The sequence below is a fragment of the Trichosurus vulpecula genome, chromosome 2 (genome assembly GCF_011100635.1).
Source record: "Trichosurus vulpecula isolate mTriVul1 chromosome 2, mTriVul1.pri, whole genome shotgun sequence".
NCBI lineage: Eukaryota > Metazoa > Chordata > Mammalia > Diprotodontia > Phalangeridae > Trichosurus > Trichosurus vulpecula.
The window spans coordinates 208,346,165-208,368,206 of record NC_050574.1 but is presented as its reverse complement, the minus strand read 5'-3'; the positions used below and the strand labels follow the sequence as shown (position 1 = coordinate 208,368,206).

At 38.7% G+C, this 22,042-nt stretch overlaps 1 protein-coding gene across 2 annotated transcripts in view; it reads left to right on the top strand.

Annotated features, from left to right (window-relative positions):
* LOC118835648 (cytohesin 1 interacting protein) overlaps nt 1-22,042 on the top strand; it is a 42,604-nt gene that overhangs the window by 5,341 nt on the left and 15,221 nt on the right. For both annotated transcript variants that reach the window (XM_036742859.1, XM_036742858.1), the window contains 5 exons: nt 5,963-6,012; nt 6,253-6,307; nt 10,187-10,289; nt 10,742-10,835; nt 14,746-14,815. In XM_036742859.1, the coding sequence (XP_036598754.1) occupies nt 5,963-6,012; nt 6,253-6,307; nt 10,187-10,289; nt 10,742-10,835; nt 14,746-14,815 (372 nt within the window). The remainder of the gene's footprint in view (nt 1-5,962; nt 6,013-6,252; nt 6,308-10,186; nt 10,290-10,741; nt 10,836-14,745; nt 14,816-22,042) is intronic.

The window sequence follows — 22,042 nt, the reverse complement described above, 5'->3', positions numbered from 1 at the left end:
TTGCCTTTGGCTAGGTCTCAAGTTTATCTCTTGCTCCAGGTTTTAAAGTACATTGAAAGAAAAAATCATGAATGTGTGAATGCTAGTGAGGGTGAACAAGGGGAAAGAGGGGTGCGTGTGTGTGCGTGTGTGTGTGCGTGCGTGTGTGTGTGTGTGTGTGTGTGTGTGTTGAGGGTGAGGAAGGGTGGCAAAGAAAATAGAGGATATAACTTCAATTTTTCATTTTGGAACTAAATACACACCTGTGAATAATGGCCCTAAACACTTTCTTGAAATGAATGTGCAGAGTTAGCTACAGGAAGCAACAATATCTTGTTACTGGGCAGCAGAAGCAGATGCTGGAAACAGTCCTAACCTCCTTTTTGGTGCCAGGTACCTTTTTTTTTAGACATGTTCGGCGTGAGATAGATTCCACACACTTTTTGTCAGTCTGGCTGTTAACAAGCCTTTATTAAGTGCTTGCTATGTGCCAGGCACCTTTTGTGAGCTTGTATGTAGCTAAGGTATTTGGACTCAGGAAAGAAGGCCACAGTGAGCTGTATCATTACCAAACTCTGCAAGCATGAGGTTAGCAGAGTGCCTGGTATATGATAGGTGCTTAATAAATGCTTTGTCAAAAGAAAAGAAAGAAAGTCACCAGGTGATAAGAAGGTAATCATGAATAAAATTGATGGTGGAGTCCTTATCTTAGGAACTACTAAGGGGTTAAGGTCTGACCAGGCTTCATGCACAGTTGAATGTGTGCCTTGCAGCCCTGCCAAATTGCTAAGCCTGGATTTCTCATATTAGATAATGTGTAATAAAAGACAGCTGTTGCCAGCATATGCTGTGCTTCACACACCAGGTTCTCATTCATGATTTTTGGTTCCATCGCAACAACACTGAAAGATGGTTATAGATGGGTGGACAGTCTAGAGAATGTAAGACATCACAGGATGGAGCCCCAAATCATGCTGCTAACACTCAGGAAAAGCCCAAAGTCTCAGTCTTCTGGTAGTTGCTCAGGTGCTCCTTATTCCATTTTAGCAGCTTATTTAATAGGAGAACTCACGTGAATCTATGGAGCAGTGCCAACCATACACTGTTAAAATCTGACAGATTAAAGAAAAAAAAAAGGTGGGTTTCATGTCAGGGCATGCCACATGTCAGAAATGTTGATGGTGTCAAGCTGCGAACACTTTGATTTAAATGTTAAGTGGTTAAAACGTTCTCATTGCTAATCTGAGTAGGAACTAATTTAGACTTTGACATAGGTTGATTTTCCTTTGCATCTCTTTTAACCCAGATCAATCCATCAAAGGATACTTGTTGGTATTTAGCATTGTCAACTCCTCACCTAGTCTTGTTCTTGGGCAAATGTTTTATTCTTAACTAGTCAGTAGCCTCTAAGGAAAAGGGTTAGTTAGCATTGGAAGGGTTATTTTGAAAGATTGTGAAATCTCCCTTCCTGGATATGGGTAAGAACTAAATAGTTACTTATTTCCTAGAATTAGAATTTTCGTGCTGCATTCAGCCAGAACGATTTTCGCTGAATGCAGAGGATGGATGAGACGACTTCTGGAAGTTCCCTTCACCTCTTTGATTCTCTTCTCATTGGGCGAAGGTGCCAATTCTGCAAAGGGGACATACCAATTCTTAGAATCTTGGAGTTGCATTGGACCTGAGCAGTGATCTGGCCAAGTGCATTGGTTAATGCAGGAATTTCTTCTTCAGCCTCTCTGAAAGTTGTTGATAAACCTCTGCTTGAACAACTCCAGCCATGTTGCTCTCACTAATTCACAGTGGAGTTCATCGCCCGCAACTTAAGGGACAGTGTCTGAATAATGTAATCAGACATTGGAGAGGCAACATGGTGGACTGGGAGGTGTGGGATTTGGAGTCAGAGGAGAAGGGGTTGAATTGCAGCTCTGCCACTTGAACTGTGTGACCTTGGGCAAGTCACTTAACTTCCCTAGGCCTCCTCTTCCTCATTTGTTGAATTTGATGATCCCAAAAGTTTCTTCCAGAACTAAATCTATGAGCTTATTAATTTTGAATGTGGCTGGTTACAATCTAAAACATTTTCTCTATTTCTTCTCTTCTTCCTTGGGAACCATTATTACATTGGTATAAATTATGGAAAATGCTGCCCCCATGTTTATGAGAAAAGGAAGAAAATTCTTTTTGGGGAATTTTCAGTCCCTAATTATGTCTCTGCTGTGGAGCCAGATGTTTAATATAAGTTCCATCTTCTATCCCTAACACCATCCTTCTCCCATATTTTAAACTGTTTGAATATGATCCTGTCATGCTATTTGGGTAAGATTAATGTTTGTTTATTGAGAATTCAGAGAAGCAAAATAATTTGGGAGGCCCAGAAGTGACTTACCTTCTTAGCACTGAGAAGGGAGTGGCGACATGGTGGGGCGCTTGAGGATACTTAGGAATATCAAGTGTGTATCAAGATGCTACTTTGTTCATTCTTCCCACAAATGTTACTTAGCTTTTATTAAGTGCTTCTATGTAAAGAGCAAGAGGTAGCGCTGATTGTGATGTTTTTCCACTCAGTCTGGTGACCTGTTTAATGTTGATTGATTGAATGTGATCCGGGCCTGTGATTTCGTCCATGTAGAGTACAACCCTGGCAGAAACTCCTCCAGCAATGCCAATGGATAGAAGGCTGACGTTGACTTGTTTATATAAAAGATAAGTCATTTTCCATCTATGGCATCTGGACTAGCATTGCTATGGCTTCCTCTCTCCAATATTCCATCATTCATATTCTGGCTTTGACCTACGAGAGGAAGCCCACTCTGAGAGATAAACTGCATTAGTGTCTTGCACCAAGGCTGACTGCGTACACCAGGCATCAAGGTTCACAGTCTAGAAAGCTCCTACAAATTTAGACTTGCTCATTTCACCCTTCAGTATTTGAAACAAGCTTGGGCTTAAGATTGGTGAGAGAGAAAAATGAAATTCTCAAATGTCAGATCTGGGCGGAATAAGATACCGACTTTCCGTTGAATTAACTTGATTGACTGGGTGCCAAATTCTGGATATTAGGCCAGACAGGAAGCTTTACTGGAATGAAAGCATTTGGTACTGGGTATTCCAACTTCCTAGGAATATTGCTTCCAGCTTTGGTGACAGGCTGTTCCTTCCAAAGAACAGACTGCCCAAGTGAGAAGGTTATTGGCACTGTCGTTTGGGGTCACACATGTCATGTATAGTCCATTTGTGCAGTCTCTCAGGGAATGATTTCATTATTATGCCAATAATCTCCTGACTTCCTCTCCTTCCTTTTCCTTCTCTTCTGTCTGAGTTTTCTGAACCCTATTTAATTCCCTGTAGATGACCTACCCGTTGACTTTTAGATGTTTCATGCACTCAGTTGGCTTTTTGTAGTGAAAATTATTATATAGCTTGTGTTTTAGTAGGTAGCATTAATTTCAGTGTTGGACTCCTTTTCCTCATTGTCAGTTGCAAAACAGATCTCCAGGAGATAGGGACCTAGTTATCCTGTCCTGAAATTGCAAGCAGGATCTGCCTATCCGGGGACTGAGTTCACCTGTGTTCTAATAGTAGAAGTGTTTGTCTGTGCTACAGGGATATGAGTCTTCCCCTGGTGCTTAACCAAGACTGCATTCAATTAAATACTCATATTTTCATGGATCTCTGATTTCGTCAGGGTGGGCATGCATTCTAATTGTGAGATCTATTTAATTAAAACTGCTTCAAAGTGAAGAAAAGAGAGAGTGGAGGCCCGGAGTCCAACACCTAGGCTGCATGTGAATCAATAGCTACCATGTATTTGGCTTTTTAAGGTTTGCGACACACTAACTCACTCCATCCTACAACAACCCTGCCATCAAGCCCTATTATTCTTGCGATTTTATGGATAAAGAAACTGCGCTGAGAAAAGTTAAATGCCTTGCCCAGAGACACGCAGCTAATGTGTCTAAAGCAGGGTTTGAGCTCAAGTCTTCCTGACTCCAAGTGTGACACCTTCACCATCACTTGACTGCCTAGTTACCTACTTGCACTTAATCTATTCATAAGGGTTAACTTTTCTCTTTCTGAATAAGGTAGGCCTGGAGGCAGGAAGACCTTTGTTCAACTCTAGCCCAGGATAGGGCATGACCTCTAAGTGCCCTGAGAGGCTCCAGCTTAGGCCTACCTACTAAGTGATAAGTGGGTGGTGAGGTACATAAATGGCAGGAGTTCCCACACCCACAGGTCCCCACACCTATAGTTTCCACGAAGTGGCAAATCATAAATCTTTTGTGTATACAGGCACATAGTATCAACGTAAATAACACAGAGGTAGCAGTGCTGGCAAATTCAAATAAAAACAGATGGCATGTTGACTTAAAAAAACCACAAATTAATATCGGCAATGTTGCACTGCGTTTTTTAAATTTTGTTAAACATTTCCCAAGTACGTTTTAATCTGGTTTGGGCAGCACACAGGCAGGATACACGGCAGGTGGGTACATGCTCTCAGTAGACTGTGAGTTTGACATCTCTGAGTAGTGAATAGAGGGCTAGGCTTGGAGTTAGGAAGGCCTGTGTTAAATCTGAGACTGACGTTTTACTGGCTGTGTGGCCCTGGGTGGGATTTTTAATCTCTGTAGGCCTTAAGAAACCCCTCCCTGTTTAGGTTTATCTCTCCTAATAAGGGGTGGGGCATGATCTGTGTTGGTAGAGGGAGTTCCCCTACCTGGAGTTTCTCACACAAATGAAATCACAAATCTTTTGTGTACTCACATATATACCATGTTGTTGTTCAATTGTTTCAGTCATGGCATGCCCTACTCTTCAGAACCCCATCTGGGGTTTTCTTGGCAAAGATACTGAAGTGGTTTGCTATTACCTTCTCCAGCTCATTTTACATATGAGGAAACTGAGGCAAGCCAGGATCACAAAGCTAGTAAATATCTGAGGGTAGAGTCGAACTCAGGAAGATAAATCTTCCCGGCTCTAGGCCTGGCAATTTATCAGTTGCATCACCTAGCTACATATGTGTGTGTGTGTGTGTGTGTGTGTGTAGATATACATACATATATATGCATATATATATATATAAATGACAATGTAATGTAATATAACATATAATGTACATGTATTATGTTAGAACAGGCTTGTGGCGGAGCAGATAGAGTGCCTGGCCTGGAGTCAGAAAGACCTGAGTTCAAATCCACCCTCAAGTACTGACTAGCTATGTGACCCTGAGCAAGTTGCTTAACTCCTTGCCTCAGTTTCCTCAACTGTAGAACGGGGACTATAATAGTACCAACCATGCATTATGTACTAAGCACATAGTAGGTGCTACATAAATGCTTATTTCATCTCCTCCCCTTTGTATTTTACATACCTATAGTAACATACTGTCTCTTGTGGTAGGCACAAGGTTTTTTTTTTTTTTCATCCTCATCATCCCCCTGGTAGTCACCCTTACCATCTTCCTCCACTTCAGCCTCATCCCAAATAAGTCCTTATTAAGCACACAGGCTGTGTGTGTACAAGACTGCTAGTGAGATGAAGATATTTGACATTCTGATTTTGCATGACCTGTGGCTGTGTTTGTTTTTTGAGCATGACTGTTGACTATAAATTGTTAGGGATCACCTTTCACAGGCTATTTAAAAAAAAATAGATCGGACATGTAGTTCTTTTTGGAGCCCTAAGAATTTTGTCACATTAATTATCATTCCAAAGAACACAGGTATTATGGCAACCTTAATATTGTGCTATGGGATAAATACCTGACCATTCTGCCTGTTTCCTCTTTACAAAATAAGGTCCTTCTTGTCTATTCTAGAGAACTGGATAAACTTTAAGCCTTTATATGAATGACTTCATAGAGGTTGGGTCAAAGGAAAAGTTATATAGCTCTTTGATGGTCTCAAATGTTTTACAGACTAAGGAATGTTTTTATAGGCTTTAAAAATTGACTTTTTTACTTTCTTTTTCCTGTTTTCAGAGTGCTTTGACCAGATCAAGTTCTTTGGGTGACTTCTCCTGGCCACAGAGGTAAAAAATAAGAAAAAAAAATGTTCATTTGCTTTTTGTCAACAAACTGTATTTAGGAACTTAGCTCTCCAGATTGTTTAAAACATGTAAATGCATACATGTGCATGTACACACATATAATGCATGCACATCATAATTGGGATCAGTGTGAGCTTATTCTTAATCATAGCAGTTTTCCTTAATCAAAATGTTGTGCCAAATATGATGTTTTGATCTCCATATGCAATGTTTTCATTACAGAAGACTGGTTACTGTGGAAAAGCAGGATAATGGAACATTTGGATTTGAAATTCAGGTAGGCAGTTTAAAATCTTTACAGACATGTCAGTAAGAAAATGTGTCAGGTGGTGTCATGGTTAGCCCCTTTCAAATCATTGTTGAGATGAGAACTGGAGAATGAGGGAATCAGTCTTGGATATGACAGTGGCATTGGATTAGGCCTTGGGTGGGTAGCAAAGGGAAGACCAAGGCAGAGAGAGGCTGCAATTGAAGACTGAGACAATTTGAGAGCTGCTCTTTACCTTAATCCTGGTTGTGCACAATATAGAGTACTGGGCACTCATCTTCATGAGTTCAAATCTAGTGTCAGACGCTTATTAGCTGTGTGACACTGGGCAAGTCACTTAGCCTTGTTCGCCTCAGTTTCTCATCTATAAAATGAGCTGCAGAAAAAAAAATGCAAATCACTCCAATATCTTGGTCAAGAAAACCCTAAATGGGGTCAAGAAGAGTTTGATGAGACTGAAAAATGGCTGAACACATTCCTTTATTATCAAAGGAACGCAAATGGCTTCTGATTAAGGAAGGCAGAGGCCATTCAGGTTCCTTTGATGACAGCTGGAGAATTAGATCATAGATTTAGAGCTAGAAGTAATGTTAGAAGTCATGTTCATTTTACAAATGAAGAAACCGAGGCTTAGAAGGCATGAGTACAGATCTGTGCTGGAACCAGCTCTAACTGGCTCATGAGAACCTATGCTTAACTTCATTGTGAGGATTTACACCTCAGAAAAAAAGCACTTGCTACAGATCAAGGCTTGGTTTATTTTTTTCTTGGTTGTCTATACCAGGATGGCGAACCAGAGGCCTCAAGGTCCACAGCAGTATAGAGTCTTGGGTGGGTGGTTTATACCCCTGGTCTAGTCTTAGGAAAGTGTTAATGAAGATTAAATTTAAAAGTGTTGCACCTACTTCTCCCCTGTTACCTTCCCAGCCCATTTGTTCAACATTTACCAGCACATTCCTGTTTTGCTTTTTAAACATTGCTTGAGCATAGCAGCAGTGCAGTAGAAAACTTAGGGAGTGAAGCCACCATCAACTGAAGGCCACTGGGCGAATAATGAGAATAACGAAAATAATAATAACACCTGGTATTTATATGGCGCTTTAAAGTTTGCAAAGTTATCTTATTTGAGCCTCAGAACAGCCTCGGTTAAGTGATTGGCTCAGAACCACACAGGGAGTTCATAGCAGGATCATGTTTGGACTCAAGTCCTCTGGTTCCAAATGTGTGACTCTGTCCTGTACATTTGGCTCCTACCTCTGGCTAGGGATTATAGGATCATCAGCTAAGAGCCGGTAGGGACTTCAGAGGTTCTGTTGTTCAACACCCTTATTTCTCAATTGAAGAAACTGAGATGCAGGGAAGCTAAGTGACTCACCCACAGTCACAAAGGTAATAGGTAGGATTTGAATCTGGATCTGTTTCCTCCAGAGCCATTGTACCAATATGTTAGTAGGCAACTCAATGTTAGGTGACATTGTTTTAATTACTTCCATTATGATGACTTTTAGTCAATTATAAAAGGTAGAAAATACCAAAGACAACACTGACTATAATGAAAACTACTTAGATTTAAATCATTGAAATGTTTGTGGTCCTTCTTTGATTAAGGTGCTAGCTCCAAGAGGTTACCTTTTTACCTTATTCCCTCACTCCCATAGGCTTTCTTTCCTCTTTGAAATTGCATTGTATTACTTAGTAAGGACTTAATGGTGTACATCCTGTATTCCTCCAATAGAATGTCAGCTTTAGGACAGGAACCATATTGTTTTTGAATCACCAGTGCCCTGTACATGTGTCCTCCAGCACACAGTGGGCTCAAAGTAGACATTTGTTGACTGCACTGAATAGATACAGACTATGGGTACAAACCTAAATGACTAGGATGCAGGGAATTTATTTGATTTTATAGGTGATAAAGGAAATATCTAGTGATAATTGATTTCCTATCCATTGCTTGTTTGCTGAACGACCACATTTGTGAGAAAAATGAATTGTCTCCAATGAGACTTAATGCTGTTGAATGTTTCACTGATGAATTCGGTGGTTGGCAAATTAGACTTTTTTTTGGTAAGCTGTTGAATTTCATTGAGGTGCACTTTACTTAATCACAGATTTATCTAGTTTCCGGATGAGGAGATTTTTGCACGTAGTGCTTAGGTTACCTGAGACAGTGTAGGATGCTAGAAAGAGCATTAATGTGGGAGCCAGAGGACTTGGACTAGAATCCTTTTATTGCTATTTTAGCAAATTTTAGCAAATCACTCAGCCTCTATGAGCCTCAGTTTCCTTATCTGTATTAGGTGACTTACGAGTTTCCTTCTAGCCCAGATCTATGATACTTCAATTTTCATTATAGGTATTTCCTTGAGAAATAAAGTGCCTAGTCCTTGTCACCGACATTGGAAAGTTGGTCTAAAAATAAGGAAGAACACCATTTTCATGTGTAAAAAACTACAAATGACCTCAGTCTAAATGTAATGAATAAGGCTAGGGAAGAAAAATTAAGCCAAGTAGTGGAAGAAGGCAAATTGGCTGCCTTCATGTCACTTTTGCTTTAAATTAATGCAATCTAGAAACTCCCTGTTTTGCCACAAAGATACTGTAGGTTCCATTGCTTTTTGAGGATATGAAATATCATCTGACTTGTAACAGCATCTGCAGAATCAGGGCAAATAACTACATAGTCTACTTGGAGGAAATAGCATCCTCTCTCTTGTGTATAAGTCCTTTCCACAGTGATTGTCCATTGTATACATATCAAGTTGTCAAACTTTAATCAGATCATCACACTAAGAGATAGAGACAATCTTAGAGATCATTGAGTTCAACTGCCTTGGAATTTTACAGACAAAATGCAAAGAGACTTTTCCAGGGTCACTGAGGTACAAAGTTCTAGCAGAACTATGTGAGAAGCCATGTCTTCTGTTACCAGATTCAGTCCTTGGTTGATTATTTTTATGTTGTATAACAAAAAAGAAAATTATAAATAAAAAGTGAAGTTTTAGAGAATCTGATGTGGATCACAGTTGTTCCTCCTAGAAAGGAAATATTGTGATATATATAACTTATGTTTAGGAATAAACAAATAGCTAGAACAAAAATATTTATTTTGGTTCAATACAAAGCTAGAACTCACAAAGCCAGAGAGTGGGGGGAAAACTCGTTAAGCTTAGGATGCTGGGACAATGTGTTGATCCAACATATATTCTGTGTTTCTGCATCAAATTAAAATAATATTTTTGCCAAATTGATATAATAGGAGAAGCATAACTTTTTCTAAATTAGTTCCCTGACTAATGAGTCTGTAGGTATTCAGGGCAGGCATAACAAAGCTTTCAAAAATGAAGATAATTGAGTCAATTACTGTGCTTCTATATAAATGTGGGACAGATTGTCATTATTTGTGGAACTCTAATTTAAAATAATTAATCTTTGCATATTTCTCTCTGTACCTACATCTTCTTATTCTAAGGTAAGAAAATATCCAGCTGGAAATGAACACGAAGGGGATTTCTTTCCTTACCTTTTACCAGGACTCTTGTTCCTTTAGGAAATAAGGAAAAAATTATTAATTAAAAAATGTTCAATGATGATAGTTTGAGTGTTCTCTAAAGTTGGAATAGCTAATCTCTTGAGCTACTCTTAACTCATCCTTCTATTCTAAAGTTTTGAAATTTAATGAGATTGGGGCCCAGTTCCCTGGTAAAACAGTACGTGGTGATCCGTAGTGACAAAAGATTGTACAAATTGCTCACTGCCCTTGGGTGCAATTTTTTGGGGAAAATGATCATGTGTCATGCATGCAAACTAAAAGGGGAAGTTTTGCTTTTAACAGATGAATTTGAAAGTTTCATATAGTAATCCTGAATCTTGTTTTCATACTTACAGACTTACCAACTGCAGAACCAAAATGCCTATTTGGCCGAGATGTACACCTATATCTGTAAAGTACAGGAGGGAAGTCCAGCTTACCGCTCTGGACTGCAGACTGGTAACTAACATGTAACCCCTTTTATCCTGCCTTTTATCAGGTAGTATATGAATAGTGTGCCAAGTTCATGTGATTTGGCTAGTGAAGGTGTGGGAATAAGGGGCTTCCTTCACCAGAACACTATCTAGTACATGTCAGAGGCAGAATTTGAACTCAGGTTTTCTTGACACCAAGCTCTGCCCTCTGTTCTGTATCCCATGATGCCTTTACATTTTCTGGAAGAGCTACTTTAAATGGTTAGCTAGAAGTAACAATTTCCTGACAGCAAAGATTGCTCATATGTGCCCATCTTCTACACCCATCCCAAAGGCCTGTTGAATTGAGATGAATTTTCATCCCTTTCATTTCCTTATTGAGAAGGGGTTTTTGCTTAGGTCTGAAGTACAGGCCCAGGAGGGCATGTTTTTTTGCATAACACTCATTTCTCTATTCTTCTTCTCTGCATCTTCCAGGTGATGTCCTTGCCAATATCAATGGAGTTAACATGGAAGGTTTTACTCACAAGCAAGTGGTTGAATTGATAAAATCTGCAGGAAACAGGTTAAGGTAACTATTCAGCACCTAATATAGAAATGTCTGTTGTCTAGTATTATTTTTGCTCAAAGAGCATAAGGGGGAATGCAGCAGGTCCAGGTTTTCCATCAGCTATAAACAAATTTTTTAATAGTCCCCCAGTTTTTCCAGTCAGATGAAATTATGAACATCATGGTATCGGTATATCTTGAGTTCAAATATGTAGGTTTTCACTGTTAAAGATTTCATTTTCTTTTTTTTTTTTTGGAGGGGGGAAGGCAGGGCAATTGGGGTTAAGTGACTTGGCCAAGGTCACACAGCTAGTAAGCGGGTCAAGTATCTGAGGTCATATTTGAACTCAGGTCCTCCTGACTCCAGGTCAAATGCTCTACTCACTGCACCACCTAGCTGCCCCAAAAGATTTCATTTTCATTTTAAAAGACTCCAAACATAGTGGACGTGACACAAGTTTTTTGGGGGCTCAGAGGAACTTCTTGCATTTTGGTGGGTTAATTTGTACAGATGATGTACTTTATTATAGTGATTCTCAACCTTTTTGTGGGTCCTGGAGCCCTATGGTAGTCTGGTGAAGACTGTGGAACCCTTCTGGGAATCATGTTTTTAAATGCATAGAATAAAATACACAGGATTACAAAGGAATAGATTATATTTAAATATAGTTATCAAAATATTAAAAAATCATGAACCACAAATTAATAACTCTTGCTCTGTTGCTTAAAACAATAGAACATGTAGCTCATATGAAAAATCCAGGCACCTGTTCTACATTATGAAAAACAATGTTCCATGGTAGATACAAAACTGGCCCCAAGACAAAAACTGTTGTTGAAGTCTTTCTTCTGACACATACAGACTCTGAGATCCTTGTCAAGTCACTCAGCCTCTCAATGTTCTAGGCAACAGTCTCACTTTTTACAGAAAAAAAAATTAAAACTAAATTTTATTTTTTTTCAATCAGGAAAATCTGCCTTTTCTCCTTTTTTACTCCTGCCTTTCCAACTCCTTTCTTTGAGAATGAAAGAAAAACAAGACCGTTTTCACTCTATGATCCTTTCCAGATCCAATACTATAAAAGTAAAGTTGAAAAACTTTCCCAAGGTGTGTTAGTGGCAGAGCTAGTACTGGAATCCATGCCTCTTGATTCCTAAGCCTGTGCTCTTTCCATTGAACCAGACTCTCTCTCGAGGGTCAGAAGTCTAATTTTCCTCTCCTATGTCATAAGCAAATTAATTCTTTTCAAGGGCGTATATTGTATTTGTAAGAGAAAGGAGGCATTGCTTTTTATCCAACCACCTTCTAATGTGATATCCAGATTCTTCTATTGAAATGTATTCCTTCTTTGTTGAAACTTAGGCCAATAAAACTTGAATGAGTCTTGATTATACCCTTCAACTTCTGTTGAGGATAAGCAATATATTTTCTCTTATCTGGAGGGGAGAAAATGTTATTTTCTTTCACGCATATGGAGCACTATGTAATAGAAAGGACAATGATTTTGAAGTCAGAGGGCCTGGGGTTGAATCTCAGATCTTCAACTTATTAGGTCTTTGAGCTTGGGCAACTGCCCACCTCTCTGTGCCACATTTTCCTCATTTGGAAATTGGAGAGATTGGTCTAGATGTTCTCTGAGCTCTCTAATAGCCTTAAATCCTATGACCCTTTAGGCTGCCAAAGCTTATGTCTGTCTGTAGACTGATAACTGGCTTTTTTATAGGAAACATTTAGCATGATAATTTAAGTTGTGTGTTTATGTGTATGTCAAAACAGGTGAGCGAAAAGACAACAAAACTGCAACAAACAAATTCTTATGATAACACATTGTTAGAATCACTGTCATTGTAAGACTAAGAACCTGGCTACTTCCTGGCTTGGGCTGTGGTTCTTAAATGAGATCACACAATTCTGGGTTCATGGGTTGAGTGGTGTAGAGATAGGAAGGTCTGATATTCTATTCTTGGATGCAAAGAACACATCCCTTCATGGTTTTCCTAATGTCTGTTGCCTCCCTTGGTAGTGGCAGTAGGGGGTCAGGGTGAGGGGGGTCGATTAAATAATGGACTGGGTTGTAAGCCATGGGAGGGCATGGACAGATGGCCTTTCTATTTTAAAAAAGTGAGAACCATTGAACACCCTGTGATGTCCTTATGCTCTGCAAAAGTATGAGCCTCCTCAGAAGTGCCTTGATTATGCTCAAGGAACAGTTCATTCCCTAGATTGTGTATCCGTTAAATCATGTGAACTTCCAAAATACAGTTATGATAATTGATTGAAACTGATGGCCCATTTGCTCAAATGGAGGCCTGTAAGTTGAGCCCTTTGTAAAACCAGATGCCCTAGGAAGGAAGATGGCTTCCACTTTCTAGCATCTTGGGACAAGAGGAAAGGTAGTTCACTGAAGCTGTTTAATGACCAATTAAAGTTTTTAAAATCCTAGGGATCATCTACTGTGATGAAAGGTGTACCTCATAGTTGCTGGGTTTTTTTCTCCTTTGGTGTATGGAACTTCTATGTACTCCCCTAACTCACGCAGATTGTCAGCTCTTCTGTATTTTACAATCTTAGAGCTAGGGTTCTTAACTTTTTTTTGTCAGCCTATGGACCCATTATCAGAATCATGTTTTCAAATACCTGAAGGAAATGCTAGATTTCAGTTAGGGATTAGTGAAAATAAAGATGTAATATTTTCCCATCCAATTTCGTGGATTTCCTGAAATCTCTTTATAGGCCTTCAGGTTAAGAACTCCCACCTTAGCAAATTGCCCATATCACTAAGAGATTAAGTGACTTTCCCATGGTCCCACAGTCAGATGCATTGGAGACAGGCCTTGAACTTGGTTGGGTCTTCCTGACTCCAAGGCTGCATTACTATGCTGCATTATTTCCTTAAAGTTTATTATCCATACTACAACTGTTCAGTCCCAAAGAGTTCAGAAATTTACTTTTTAAAACAGTTATAGGTTCTTAGAGGATGGCAGAAAACTATGGAAAGCACCTAGTTCATCTCCTATCTCCTAACTTCTGTTGTTTTTCAGTCATTTTTTTCCAGTTGTGTCTGACTCTTTGTGACCCCATTTTGGGTTTTCTTGGCAAAGATGCTGGATTGGTTTGCCATTTCCTTCTCCAGCTCATTTTACAAATGATGAATGGAGGCAAACAGGGTCACCCAGCTAGTAAGTAAGTGTCTGGGGCTAGATTTGAATTCCAGGCCCAGCACTTTGTCCACTGAACCATCTAGCTATCTATGGACTAGAACACACCAGATCTAATTTTGAACAAATGATTATCTATTCTGCCTTTAAATATGTCTGGCAGAGACTATGATATTCACAAACGATATTCATCTTGCCCTCTCAGTAACTTCTTGTAGTACAGAACAAACATTGTTGCTAAGATGTTCATCTTAGATTAGACAAGAGAAAATGATATATAATTTATTAATTATACAGAACATTTTGTTTCTGTTTCCCTCTGAAGGGGAAGTTTTTTTCTGGTTTCATCTGAAATTTTTAGAGAGATCTGAGAACTTGAGTGTTCTATTTTTCTCCAGAACCAGAACTAAGATGACGTGATTGGGGCTTTCCACCAAAATTAGGGTCCATGGACAACGTTTGAGATCCTTTAGTTGTATAGAAATAGTTGAGCTTCTCAACTATTTGTTAACTAGTTAACTAGTTAGTATAACTGTTAGCTAGTTAGTGGTTTGTAAGTATAATTAGTTATCTTAGGAAGCTATTGATAGTACAGACATTGTTTTCCCTAGTGACTAGTCACATTTTGTGCCTTTCCCGGTAGAAAAATTGCTTGTTATGACTTTGTTATTCACTATCATACTTAGTATAAAGACATTATATGCAACATAATACTCTGTGTCACATGTTTCTTATGTGAAACATTCCCCTACCCCCTTCTTTTCTTAACACAGGCTGGAGACAGTTAATGGAACGATGATTCTTAGAAGGGCAGAGCTTGAAGCCAAGCTGCAGGTCCTGAAGGTAATTTAACGTAATGCCACGTGGCACATTATTCATCCTTGAATGAATGAGATGTGCAATGAGGATCTATTTGAGGAACTGAGATAGCCCTTGAAGATGAAATGTGATGATGAGAGTCTAACGGGCTGAATGGTCAAGAGTGACAGAATTCCATCTGCATGAATATCAAATTCTGCACACCAGTGCTAAATCACCACCACTTCCTCCTTAGATGCCTGTGTAGAATGGGAAGAAAGTCAACTGGAAGGCACACAGCTTGACAAACTCTGAATTAGTGTGTCTGACTGTGTGCATTGGGATTCGTTTTTTATTTCAAAGGAGCAGAAATAGGCTTTGAGCTCCAGTGTTAAGGGCAGATTTTTGCAAAATGATGGTGCTTTGCTAAAGACAGAGACTGCATGGCTGTTCTTGAATGACTGATCTGGATGCCCTTTTTACGTCCTTTTACTATTCATACATTCCGTCCCCTGAAACTATTCTTTCATGGTTCTGTTGTTGCCCTTGTACTAGTGGCCTCGGCAAGTCTATAATCATGTTGAAGAGTAAGAATGTTAATATTGCTCTAGGACACATTGGAACAGGACGCACCATAAAAATCCCTCGGGACTGGAGTTTGAGGGGGTTAACATACAAATCTCCTGGATTTATGAGGCACTACCAAATCCAGAAGCACAGGCTAGCACTCATTTGTATGCCAAGTCAGAGTCTCACATTCCACATGACTTAATAGTAGGATCCTAAATTCACCCTTCCACACAAATGGGCCTTCCTCCTCCCTATTCCCCCTGCCCCCAAATGAGGTCTGACCTTTCCAAGCAGAGGTTGCATCTTTTACCACCTAATAGTTGTTTTCAGTTTTATATTGTAGAAATGAAGGTATTTATTTCTCTATGTCTTTGTCTCTTTGTCTTTCTCTCTGTCTCTCTAAATCTCTGTCTCTGAGTATATCTCTTTTCTTTCTGTCTCTGCCTCTGTCTCTCACTTACTTTCACTCCTGCAATCTCTGTCTCTGTATTTCTGACTTTATTCTTTTTTTGTCTCCCTTCTGTCTCTCTGCTTCTGCTTCTGTCTCTTTGAGCAAGGTACCAGTTCTTTATTAGGCAAACCTGAGGACATATCTTGAGACTTAGGTAGATCAAAGGACTCATTGAATGTATACCAGTTTCTTCAGGTGACACTGTTGATAAGACAAATGTAGTAAGGTCTAAAAGTGCACTGACAACTTGTGTGTCCTCTGGGGCTAGAAATGGCTCACATCCAGAAATCCCCAAACTTATTTGACCTGCTGCCCCCTTTTCAAAAAAAAAATTATTCAGTGACTCCCTGGAAATCTACTTCCTCTAACCCTTTGACTTTTTTTTTTAATTTGTATCATGCATCGTTTCAAAAAATATTTTTTAAAAATGACACATCTTAAATTTAATAATCAATTGTAAATTTGTGGTCTTTTTCTTGCATCGAAATTCTGACGATGCAATATTGCATCATGTAACCATATAGTATCATATTGTAAACAAGCCTTTACACGTACATATTCCTGCCGATGCATGCTGGACTTCTCGATGACATGCTAGCCTGCCACAACTTGCTTGTTAAGACCTGTCAGTGGACTTGACCGCTGATGAGTTATAACTTACATTTTGTGCATTTATTTGGAAAATAATATAATCATCATGACTTTAATTTTGTTACACAACAGATGAAACGTTTCAACAGTTTTTCAAAATTTTCTTCTCTTTTCTTCTTTCCTTATGCTTCCACCTCCCCCTTTTTTTATTCATTGCCCCCTAATTGCGCCCAAGGCCACTGCCTCCCCTTTGGATCATTCCAGGAACCCCCGGGGAGGGCATCACCTACTTTGGGAACCTATGGTCACATGTGGCATGCAAGTGAGGCTGCTCTCAGGCTTCGTCTTAAGTGCCCAATGTCAAACCTCATAATAGATGCTCAAATAACCATTCAGTTGAATTGAGTGGATTCAAAATTAAGATGTTTCCAGTTTAGCTGGGAGATGTCAGTCTACATTGGGGTAGGCCTAAATCTGGTCTTGTGCTTCCCTAGATCCAAATATCCTCTCTGCCCAGAGATAATGTACCTTAGAAGGCCTAACTTGCTTAGGGCCCTTGGGATTGAATAATGGTACATTTGAACTTGGACCAGGTTTACTGTATTTCTCCCAAGTCTCCCAAGGAGATAACTGAATATGCCAAATGTTCTCACATAGGTCTAGAACTCTGAGGATGCTGGGGACTCAAGACTCATGCCACTTCCTGCTAAGGCTGGGCTCATTAGAATACAACCTCCCCACTCCTATGCCCCTGTATTTTCTATCTCTTTTCAATTCCAGTTTTATGCCCAACTCCAATCCTTTGAGAAATAGCAGGGCACAGTGGAAGGAGTCCTGGATTTTGCCTCCTAGGACCAAAGTGTCAATCTTACCCATCCTTCTTAGTACCAGTGTGACCTTGGGCAGGTTCCTTAATTTCTCTGGATCTTCTTTATTTCATCTGAAAAATGAAGGCCTTGGATTAGATCACCTGTGGGGTCCCTTTCATCTATCATGGAGCCTTCCTAAATTCACATTCACAAACTAAAACCCACAGTCTAGCACATGATTATTCACAGAAGCCTTTCACACCAATATCATTCTCTAGTTGTTCCACATTTCTTTGCTTTGTTTCCCCAACTTCATTGTAAGACCTTTGAGGATGGGGTCTAGCCCTTCCTACTTTTTTGTATCTTCCATAGTACTTACTATAGTGGAGGGAATAAAATCAGGGTTCTATATAGATAAAGATTTATTAATCACTTACCATGTACTGGGCCCCATGCTATATGCTAGTGATGCAAATGAAAGTTTTTTTTTTTTTTTAAAAAAAGAGAGTCTCTAGACTCAATGTGCTTACATATTCTAGTGGAGGAAGACTACGTATAAGAGCGAGCCAATAAGTGGCACAGGTGGAGGGGAAGGATATTGCCGTCAAGGAGGTAGAGAAGTCCAAAGAGTGAGGAATGGAGCTGGCAGTGGAGCTGGCTAGTGGGCTTCATGGAAAGGTGGTTCAGGAAAACAACTCACCCATCAGAAGAGAAGGCTACAGGGCAGAGGCAACCCCAGTGTGAAGAGGCTGTTCAAATATACTGCTGGACTGGTTTTGAAATAAGAATGGTTCTAACTTAGTTTTTAGGTCAAAGAGGTAGCAAGTGTAATAGAAAAAACACAGCACTTGGAGTTGGGAGACCCCGGTTGGCATTTGACTCTTGTAATATGACCTGGAGTAAACCACTTGTCTAAGCCTCAGGGTCTTCATCTCTAAACTAGGGGGTATAATACTTCATGGGTTGTGAGGACAAGTTTTTGTAATGCATATAGTGTTACAAAAATGTAAGTTACCGTTGTTCTGGATTTTTTTTGTATATGAAACTGTAAACTTTTATGTACATTTTAAAAGGTGCATATTAATTTAACACAGTAGTAATAAATCTGTACTATTTTCATGTCGCCCCTCTGAACTTCCTTCTGTTCTCTTCTGTGTATTTTTAAAATTTGTTGATGCACCTTTCTTTTATTTCCTTTCTAAATTTTCTTTTGCTATCCACCAACTCCCCTTTCCCCCAAGAATTCCTCCTTTGCAAAAAATAAGTATGGTGACACAAAACAAATCAATGATTTACTTATTATGAGATAATATGAAATGAATATGTATGTCTCATTCTACAATTCTGGTCTATAACCACTCTGCCACTAGATGGAAGAAAGGTATATTTATTCTTCTTGTGAAGTTGTGACTGATTACTGCCTTGGCCAGGTTTCCTAAGTCTTTCAAAGTTCTTTCCTTTGCATTATAGGTGTGAATGTGAAAATTATTCTCCTAGTTCTGCTCATTTCACTTTGCAGTAGGTCATACAAATCTTTTGAGATTTCTCTCAATCTGTCATCTTCATCATTTTTCAAGCTAATGTTCCATTACTTAGATATATAATATTTCTCTCAGCCCTTCCCCACTTGATGGTCTTTTCCAGGTTTTTGCTACTATACAAAATGATGCTGTAAATATTTTTGTACATGTAAGGCTTTCCCTTCTGTCTTTGACCTCTTTGAGGTATACATCTAGTAGCTATAGCACCGAATCAAAGGGTTTGTACAGTTTGTAGCTATTATAATCTCAGCTTAAGCAACATTTTGTTACATAGCATGAGGACATAGATTCATTCGATGAGATCCTTCAGACTAAGTCAACGTATGTTTTGACATTTAGCATCTTTATTGCAAGGAGGGGAGTGGTGGTACAAAACATGTTAGAGAATATGGCTCAGTTATAAGAAACAAAAGAGGCCAGTTGCCAGAAAAATCCCCAAAAGTCTCATGCCTTTATATCCTCTTCCAGAATATAGACTGAAGGTTCTGAACAAAGCAATCTTATCACATAGGAAATGACTGGTTACTGACGTGGGAGTCATTCAAATCTTTGTGCAGTAAAACCATCAATGAGTTAGAGCAAAGATCAAAACCTATGATAAATTAGAAGGAGAGATAAAGTTGAGAAGGCACTGGGAGCAATAGCAAGATCTTCATCTTAATCTATTTAAAACATCCTTCAGTGCTTAAAAAAAGAAAATAGAAAAAGCCAACAGTAATGACTACCATTTTCTGCAAATGCTTAACTGATGAAAAACTGGGGCCATAACAAATAAGCCAAAAGAGCCGCCAGACTGCCTTAGCCAGAAAACACTTGTTCCATTTACCAAGTGGAGAGTCATTAAAAGTCTAGGGCAAAAACTCCTAATCACCCCACCTTTGTTCCAGTTCTGGAGAATAACATATTGCTTAAGTCTTCAAACATCTCTAAAGAATATCTAAACAAAGGTGGAAAAAATTTCCATTTGAAAACCAGAATGAAAATGTTCTGTATAATTGCTGGGCTGTATATAATTTTCTCTCAGGTAGTCCTTGAAATTTTACAATGGTTAGGTATTGGGATTAATTATCCGGCAATTAAGATTACTCCACACTAGAAAAAGTTACTGAGGGGGCAAGCTGAATGCTCTCTGCTAGAGACCTTTAAAAGTAGAATAGACTGTCATCTTTTCAGAATTAGATCTGGTAGAATGAATACAAATCAGCAGAAAGCTTGGCATGAGACTCAAGTGGACCATATCCTGAGTTTTCCTGGATGAAAATGGTAGGAAGATAGAAAGTGGAATGAATTTTTCAATGTTTCATTAATGATCTATTTATGTATTAGTGATAGAGAAATCAATGGATTGGGACATTAAAACTTCATTTCCCTATATGCCTGAAGAGGAATTTGAAATGTCACTTAAAAAGAAAAAGTCAGGAAGAGTGACTGGGCTAGAGAAAGTGTATGCTGAAGAAATCACTATGGGAGCAAACACAGTGTTGAGAGTATTGGGGGCTCATTTTACAAGATACCTCGGGGAAGAAAAGATACCAAAAGAATGGGAAAAAATCATGGAATCCATTTACCCAGAAAAGGTTGTTGAGAGAACATCAATAACTATATTCTCATCTTTATAAAATATTTATGAGATACACACATATCAAGGATATCCTTGATGAAAATATGAGAAGGGAATAGGCAGGTTTTCATAAATGATTATCTGCAGCAGACCATATCTTTAATATTATACAATTGACTGCAATGTAGAGATAATGCAAAATTTGATTTTTTGATTATCAAAATTTTTGACTTAGTAGAATAAAATTAAGCTTTAAAGGCTTGCTTCCAATAAGGATTCTCTTATGCCTCTATAAAAATCACTCAAGATCCCTTGATGAATGAGTTAACAGAGTTAAAGCTGTTCAGTGACCCTCTGATTATTAATGTCAAATGAAGCATAAAAGACTGAGATGTGTGCTTATCAAAGGTATTCGTCACTAAACATGGAGGATGTCCTACACAAAGTCATAATGGAAAAGGGAATTTTTACAAATTATGAGGCCTTCCGTGGCCTCATAATTTTTGTGGAAAATATTGTGCTGATTGTCTAGAACTCCAGAATTCTATTATACCTTCTGGATGAGCTCAATTATTCTTCTGTATACAGAATTTGCCCCTACAGATTTGCCCCTAATCTCTTTCCTATATATGGTCTTGCATTGCTAGTTTCCTGCTGTATAGCTCCTCCTTGATTTCCAATCAGCATCTCAAACACAACATGGCCAAAAATGGAACTCACTATATTTACTCTAACATTCATACCTCCTCTAAGCCTCTCTATTTCTGGTGGTCAAGGGTGTTGTTATCCCTTCAATCACCCAGACTAAAAATCTTAAAGATATTATTGATTCCTCTCTTTTAGCCTGCAAATTCATTCAGCATCCACATCATATCTAATAATCTTCCGTGTTATGTCAACTTCAACAAAATCTCTCACATCTTTTCCCTTGTCTCCTTTTTAACACCCTAATTCAGGTCCTCATCATTTCTGCCTGGACCATTTCGGTAGCTCATGAATTTCTGTGTTTCCCTTTTCTAATTCTTTTACACAGGTTCCAAATTAATATTTGTGATACTGGTCTGACTGAGTCGCCATCTCTAGTCAAAAATATTCATAGGCTGCTTTTTGTTTTCAGGATAAAATGACTTTTAAGCATTTACATCTTCCTCCCAACCCCCCACACAATCTGGCTTCAACTTTCCTATTTTATTTTTTAAATACTACCCCCACCCCCATGGGTATTTCAGTCTACATTACAGAACATATTAGAGGATTGGATATAAAACTGTGGCTTTCTGTTTTGTACTACATGTACATGTGTATTTTGTAAATTACTTCTAAGTGTGTTAATTGTGCTTCCTTCTGAACCTTTTTCTCTTCTATGAATAAAAAATGTTTTCAATGGTCCTTTTGCGGGTGGGCATCCCTCTTACTGCACTAGTGTCTTCTTTCCTTTACACTTCTTTCTCTTTCTTCTTTTAAAACCCTCAGAATAGAACTAATCCATCTCCACATTCCCTGTTTTATTTAATCCATCTCCAGGTTTTCTGTTTTATTTTATTTATTTATTCATCTTATTTAATGCCTTCATGCTTTTTAAAGACATTAGAGTTATGAAGGAACATATTTTACTTCTCCTGTTAGAATGTTTGTACTACGTCATTATATAGCCCCTTTCAGTTGCTTAAATATATTTACCTGTATAGATTTCTCTTGATTCTTGTATTTACTTTTCAAAGTTCCTATTTAACTCTGGCCTTTTCATCA